This window comes from Lissotriton helveticus, chromosome 9, assembly GCF_964261635.1.
Source record: "Lissotriton helveticus chromosome 9, aLisHel1.1, whole genome shotgun sequence".
Taxonomy (NCBI): Eukaryota; Metazoa; Chordata; class Amphibia; order Caudata; family Salamandridae; genus Lissotriton; species Lissotriton helveticus.
Window position 1 is genome coordinate 974,815,232 of NC_136070.1, and position 7,719 is coordinate 974,822,950.

The window sequence follows — 7,719 nt, forward strand, 5'->3', positions numbered from 1 at the left end:
CACGTCACTGCTGATTTCACTGAGTGAGCTTGTGATCTTGTGCATGCTGAAGAATGCTAGTGTTCTCTTTTTTTCATTATTAATTTCTGTAGGGGGTGTTTACCAAACAACAGAGTAAATCATGGAAGCACCCTGCTTTACTCCTTTGTGAGGTCTCTGAAGCCTTGCATCGTCTTCAAGGCGCTGTGTAAATGCACCCTGCATCTTCAAGAGTGTAGTGTGGTGCTATTACTAAACTCGTTCTTTCGTTGTCCACTTTTGAGTGATGTATAACATTTACACAATAGTACACTACACAAAGGGCACAAATGTAGTGTCTTCTGTGAGGATGACTCTGTTTAGTCTGGGCCCATGCAGGCTTTCAAGACCTGCAATTTGTGGGACTACCGCGTGTAATGAAAGGACCCATATCTACAAAAATATCTGTTAAGTTTCAGCATGTATTTTTCTATCTATCTATCTATCTATCTATCGCCTTCACTCGATCTATCTATCGCCCTCACTCGATCTATCTATCGCCCTCACTCTATCGATCTATCGCCCTCAATCTATCGATCTATCCATCTATCTATCTATCCATCTATCTATCGCCCTAACTCTATCTATCTATCGCCCTAACTCTATCTATCGTCCTCACTCTATCTATCGCCCTCACTCTATCTATCTATCGCACTCACTCTATCTATCTGTCTATCTATCGCCCTCACTCTATCTGTCTATCTATCTATCGCACTCACTCTATCGCCATCACTCTATCTATCTATCTATCTATCTATATATCTTTCTATCTATCTATCGATCGCCCTCACTCTATCTATCTGTCTAACTAGCTATTGCCCACACTCTATCTATCTATCTATCGATCGCCCTCACTCTATCTATCTGTCTATCTATCTGACTATCGGCCTCACTCTATCGCCCTCACTCTATCTATCGCTCTCACTCTATCTATCGCCCTCACTCTATCTATTTATCGCCCTCACTCTATCTATCTGTCTATCGCCCTCACTCTATCTATCTATCGCCCTCACTCTGTCTATCTATCTATCGCCCTCACTCTATCTATCGCACTCACTCTATCTGTCTATCTATCTATCGCCCTCACTCAATCTGTCTATCTATCTATCGCCATCACTCTATCTATCTATCTATCTATCTATCTATATATCTTTCTATCTATCTATCGATCGCCCTCACTCTATCTATCTGTCTAACTAGCTATTGCCCACACTCTATCTATCTATCTATCTATCGATCTATCTATTGCCCTCACTCACTCTATCTATCTATCTATATATCTATCTATCTATCGCCCTCACTCTATCTATCTATCACATCACCACAGCATCACTCAGCATCACTCAGCACCACCACAGCATCACTCAGGGGCACCACAACATCACTATGCGCTACCACAGCATCACTGAACGCAACAGCATCACTCGTCGCCACCACAACATCACTCAGCATCAATCTGTGCAACCATTCAACAACAACTGGTTCAAATATGTTCTCTCATGTTTCAAGCTTTATTACAAATGTCACAAAAAGATGTTAATATTTCACTTCTGTTCTTGGATTTTCGTGAAAATAAAATACATAACATAATCTTCACAAAAGTTATTTACAAAAGTTTAAGCTATTGCCATTATAAATTACAATACATTTTATTTAAGTATTCATTATTTAAAAAAATTAAAAGCCATTGTTATTTGTAATATCAATACATCTAAGTCACGTAAATACAACACATATTGCATTACAAATGCTACAGGTGTCACATTTGCGAAACTTAAAACTGTTGGCATTGTAAATGACAAAGCTATTAATTTTGCTATTTTCAAAAACCAACACATAAATAAAAAATGTGTCATTTACAATGCCAATAGCTCAAACTTTCCTAATGCGAGACCTATTGCATTGCAAATGCTTGTGTTAGCTTTGTTCTCCTATATATGTGTGTCAACATAGACACAATTGTATCTATTTTTATTGTTGTGTGCATTGGGTAATGTTATATTACTTGTATCATATATCTGGATGCAACGACAGAAACAGCAAATCGGGTGGCTCACTCTGTCTGGTAAGCAAAGATTTATAGCTTGCTCTTTAAAGCCACGCCCTTAATTGCATTGGCCACGCCCCTTTGAGAGACTCCCCTCCCCCAGTTTTTCCATCCCACTTAAAGCCCTCCCTACAGCACACTGAAGTATCTGAAAAGTGACAGTAAAACTCCAAAGCTAAATACTGAGTGAAAACGAATGGACAGTTCTGGGCTTTACCGAACAGCGTTGTCCAAGTTCGGACGCCGACTCCCAAACAAGTACCCGAACATGCTGTTGATTAGACAGGCAGGACTGATAAACGTTTGGCGCTGGTTATGAGGCACTTGGTAGCTATGACTAAACACGTCAGAGCTTCTTTGCCCTGTTACCATGTACAACACTATTCCGTGGTGCCAGGACTCACACTTAAAAGAATAATACAACAAAACAGAAAAAGCAAAGTATACAACAGAAACAAAAAGACATTAGTTACAGTAAGTAACCCACAACAAAGGATTCTTCCAAAAGCGCCCAGCATTTTGCAAAGGAAAACCTACTTAATATGACATACACGTACCACAATTCATCAATCGTGGTGCCCCTTATATCCATTGGGAAAAAAAAAGATTTGAAAAAGTACTTACCAACAGTGACCTGAACGAAAGAACACGGATCATATGATGATACGTGTAGGGAAATCACTCCTTTCCTGTCTGTAGTCTTCTGCCCCGCCCCTTGGGAGAATATCCAATCCGAAATCAAGCGTAGGCCGAGGCCCCGCCCCTTTTCCCAGCACAGACGGATTTGCCGTGGATGTACAAGGGGCAGGCTACTGCACAAATGTAGACAGCACGAGAACACGCCCACCCAGGCAACGGATGCTTCTTAGAAATGAAATGGAAACTGAAAACAATAATGATAAATACATTGCTGCACGAGGCTTCCTGTCTAGTCATTTCCTTTACTGTGTCGTTATCAGATGCTTTAACGCAATTGGATCTAATGAAGCAAAGCATTAATACCAGACAGACTTCTTTCTATATTAACGATGCAGGTGGTGTGCAATTTACTGAGAAAAGTCACTTTACGGTGGGGTTATATAATCAAAGAGAGAGGCTGGTGCCTGTCCGATGCAACACATGGCTCTATCACCAGGCTCTATTTGCTTATGCTCTATATGCGGGGTGGGAGCAATGGAAACATGCGGTGTTTTCCGCATAATTATGGCATTGCTACATACTCCCATCATCTGCTGCATAATCTGCTGATTATAACAAAACAAAACAAAAAAAGAATTCAAGCGCAATTGGATCAAAAGTTACTTAAAACGAGGCTACCCATATTGTCATGAAGTGGAAGGCCTTAAAAATTGATGGGTCATCTTTCTGTTGCTTGTTGCAGTATTTGAGTATCAAAAAAGTATTAATGAGGTGAAACCTTTGCCCGGACAATGCTATCATATGTAACAAGAATTTACAATGCAATAAATCAATAGCGAGATTTTGAGCTACTGGCATTGTAAATGGCAAAGCCTTTTATAATATTAAAAGGCATTGTCATTTACAATACCAATAGGTCAAAGTGTCCGTGAAGCGGGCACCATGCTCACCAATAAAGTTTAAAAAAAAGAAACAGAGCGTGGTGTCTCTGAATCGGGCGCCGCGCTCAACGCTATAGTTAAAAAAAAAAAGAAACTGAACGCCTTGTCCCTAAAGCAGGCACATCGCTCAGCATGCAAAAAAAAAAAAAAAAGGTGAGAGTGATGAAGCAAGATTTCGCATATTACGCGACTTGCTTGAATTCATGAACCTCGAATAACATTTAATAAAATAACCCAACCTCTACGTCTCACTAATTTCCCTTTTATTTTATACTTGGGGTGTCGTAGTGATGCTTGCCTATGTGTTTTACTAACTTCGTAACCCTTCTCTTTAAAATGGCCGCCGCTTGGGGATTTTCTACTGCGCATGCGTTAGTCACACTCACGTGACGTGACGTAGTTGCAGTTCTGGTGGGAATCTGTGCACATGCGTACTTGCCTCTAAAATGGCTGTCTGTATACTCACATGGTGAAGCTTACGCTGATGCTCTCGTATTATTGTTTGTGGAACTAATTCATAATAGCATAGTATATTTTTATAGTAAGAAGTAGAAAGTATCAACTCATGATATATTGTAAAATCATTTATTTCTATGTTTTAATTTGTTTTCGCTTCCTTTCCATGTACCGCGATAATTGGGGGGTCTGGGTGAGCCGAGAACCATCTTGAAGGTCCTTTCTGCGCATGTCGCGCAGCCAGGGGGAAGTCAGCCTTGGACAGTGGAACACAGCCAGCTGGCAGCCACAGTCAAGATGCTCATGTGAAAGCAACCTCTGACCCAGCAAGATGGAGTCGACTGTCCTGAAGTTGCTACAATGAAATTTCTCTATTGTATTCTGTGTATTCTCTCATGGGAACCCCAAACCTGCTAGGCGGTTCCTAGATATGTAAATAGGGACTTGTAGACGTAAATTCTGATTGGTGTGCTGACCTATCCTACTTGGGGACCAATCGAAATTTGGGATTCTGACACTTTGCAACATTGGGGGGTGGTACACTGACCCAAAAACAGTATAACTAGCCTAGGTTTAGCTAGAGAAATTGTCCGACTTGTCTGAATAGCTGACCTGTCTCTGACCCAACGCACTCAATAGGTGACTGATACAGAAGTGCTGCGGAGCACTCTGTCCGAAATATACCATAGACTCTGGAGGTTTTACTGAACCTTAAGTGCTGGCGAAGCACTTTGCTGGAATTTTCGCTAACCCAATCGGGGTTCTGACTAATAGCTGCAGAAAGGGTGGAGCGCAGGCGTTGCTTCCAAACTGTGGGTGCTGGTCGTGCCTTGGTGGTCCTGTCCTGATCCTAATCTGGGTTTCCTGTCCTGTCCTGGGGTGTCCATTCTGCACCTGCTGTCCCATTGATGACTGTCCTTCCTTGGGGTATTTCCTGTCCTTGACTGATCCGTGGCCAGGGTTGTTCTTCACACCATTCTAGGTAAATATATATAGGGCTGAGAACTCTATTACTGCACCTTTCTATTTTCTGTCTTTGCTTTAATAAAGACATACCTTTGCATACGTTAAATTTCCATGCTTTCCGCAACTTACTATATGAAAGTCAAGTTTTATTTCCATAGCATGTTCCTATGTTTCCCTACCTTTTAGAGCACATTTTTCTCCATACTGTCTCTTGAATTATAGATGTGGATTATAATTTTCTCCTGAACTGAGTCGAAGTAACGGCATTAGAGTTATAGCGTGTTCCACTTTTTACCCTTCCTATAGATTTATAGGATTCCTAAGTTCCACTCATATTCATAACGTACATCCCCATAGTATAAGTCTAGCATATGCATAAGTTGCTTATTCATAGAGGTCCATTCTTGAAATCCCATTTCCAAAAAAACTGCATAGCACATTCCATGTTCCCATCTCATATTAGAATTATAAATGGTTGCCCTAACACTTGTTCTATATGGTTATGTGATTTTCGTTATCTTGATTATTGATTGCCTCTTGACTGTAAACTTTATGCTATCAGAAACTGATTTCTAGATAAAACTCTTAAAACTTCCAGTTGTCTGTGGTTAATTTATGAATACAGAAGAAATATATGTTGGTATTTGTATTTTGCCTGCCTTTCTTTCACAGCTTGCTCCCTGATCCATTGTGGTCATAGGTACCCGTAACAGTGGATTGGTAAGTCGGGTACACTAGAAATAAATAGGAAGGAATCAGGGTTACTGGTAGTAGAAAGTAAGGTCACCTGATTAATGTATATGATAAAGTGAAACTTATGGGCCCGAAACGTATATGGTAAAATTGATTGGTCGGGTGACCTGCGATCTCTATCAGTAATTTTCTGGTAGCAGAAGTATGGTTAGGGACTAGTTAAATATGGTAGGACTAGTTAAGCTAGATAGGTTGGATGCTGCTAAATTTTTATGATAACATTTATTGCTGCTAAAATTAAACGTTTTCTTGGACTGATCACCCACGTGAAATGTTTTGCTTTGAAAAATTATGAAATGTTTTAAATTGTTTTTCTTATTATTGTACTGATATATGTATTAACCCACTCGTTAAGTAAACTGTTTAGTGTTTGTCTGGAATCCCCGGGGAATTGAATAGCGAGTGGTGAAGAGAATCCACTGCGCTTTGAGGTCACTGGCCTAAGGAAGGTTAGTGCAGGTTAGGCAGAACTGGAAGCACTAACTAGGGTTTTTTCTGAATGTTTGTTTGAATAAATGATAGCGACGAGATCACTGGCAAAACTTCAATTGTGAAAAAATCCTAGTGAGGATCACACCGGAAGGAGTAGCAGGTTCATCGGAGCTTGGGTGATAGCAAAGGGGTTCGCTGGTGAAACTTTAGGCTCGGTATATATCCTGAAAAGAAGTGGATGAGTCAAAGAAGTAGCAGGTTCCCTAAGGCTTGCGTGAAGGGTAGGCGGAAGAGATCTATCCGTAGTATATGAAAAGTAAACGGAAGTAGTTTTACTTGCAGTGAAACAAATCTTTGCTGTCTAGACACTTGGGTACAGTGGCGAATGTGTATTCGTTTGTAAAATAACAAAGCACTTCCACTTTAAGAAAGAAATAAAAGTTTCCGTGACCTTGTGAAGGAGGGAGTCAGTTGCGGAGCTGCTCTGACGTCACTCTGTGCCGCGCTGGGATTGGTAGACGCAGCGGGTGTGTAGTGGAGCTGGAATTGTAAAGGAGGGGTGAGTGCCGAAGCGTGAGAACTATCTCACGAAAAGGCCGCGCACCCATTGGTCGAGCTTATTTTGAAACCGTGCACTCCATTGGTCGCATGTAAATATAAGACGCATTTAGATTGGAGGCGATTTTGTAAACAAAGTCGCTTGCGGAAAAGTATATGTGGCATACGTATACTCCGGAGACTAGACCTGATCCAAGATACCTAGGGTTTGGAAAAGATAAGTGGAAGACTAATAAATACGACATAATGTACGGAAATAAGAGAAAATTTTCACTGGTAAACAAAGTGAAGAATTATTTCAAAAAGGACAAGCCTATTAGAACTCGGGAAGGTGTTATCATTCCGCCACCTAATACTCCCGCATCTTTCATGATGTTTGATAAAGGGTACCACTCGTGTGTATGGTTAGAAAACTGGGCGGAGTATACCAAGGATGACGGAGTTTTGGCTTTTCCGTTAGAAGGTACATTTAATGGCAGGATTCTATTTAATTTGAGAACCCGAATGAACGATCTGCATCCCAGACCTAGATTAACGCAGTACGAAGCAATAGAGGAATGGGAGATTGAGGCTTTTGAGAGAGACAAGCCCCAAATGGATAAAGGGTTAACAAAATTCTATCCGAAACTGAAACAAGAGACCCGAGATAAAAAGATGAAACAGTGGAGGCAGAATATGATTGTAGAAGGGTTGTTTCCAATGATGCCGATGGGTGGTCCTCCAGCGGGGGAGAAGAAAACAGAAAAGTGCAAACATTGGGTACCCATTGGGGAGTCGGATGACCAATTGCTAGATGACCTGTTTATGAGAAGTCCGCCTCCTTATAATGAGAGAAATAGACCCTCTAGTGAAGGGAATACTTCCCAACAACCTCCGTGTCCGGAAGGGAATAGAGTTGTAAACCCAAGA

General features: G+C 41.0%; 1 protein-coding gene across 2 annotated transcripts in view; it reads right to left on the reverse strand.

The window, feature by feature from the left end:
• The window catches only part of HYAL1 (hyaluronidase 1), a 53,074-nt gene extending 50,299 nt beyond the window's left edge, over window positions 1–2,775 (reverse strand). For both annotated transcript variants that reach the window (XM_078661266.1, XM_078661265.1), the window contains exon 1: window positions 2,690–2,775. In XM_078661266.1, the coding sequence (XP_078517392.1) occupies window positions 2,690–2,722 (33 nt within the window). In that variant the 5' untranslated portion in view covers window positions 2,723–2,775. The remainder of the gene's footprint in view (window positions 1–2,689) is intronic.
• Window positions 2,776–7,719: the final 4,944 nt, after the last annotated feature.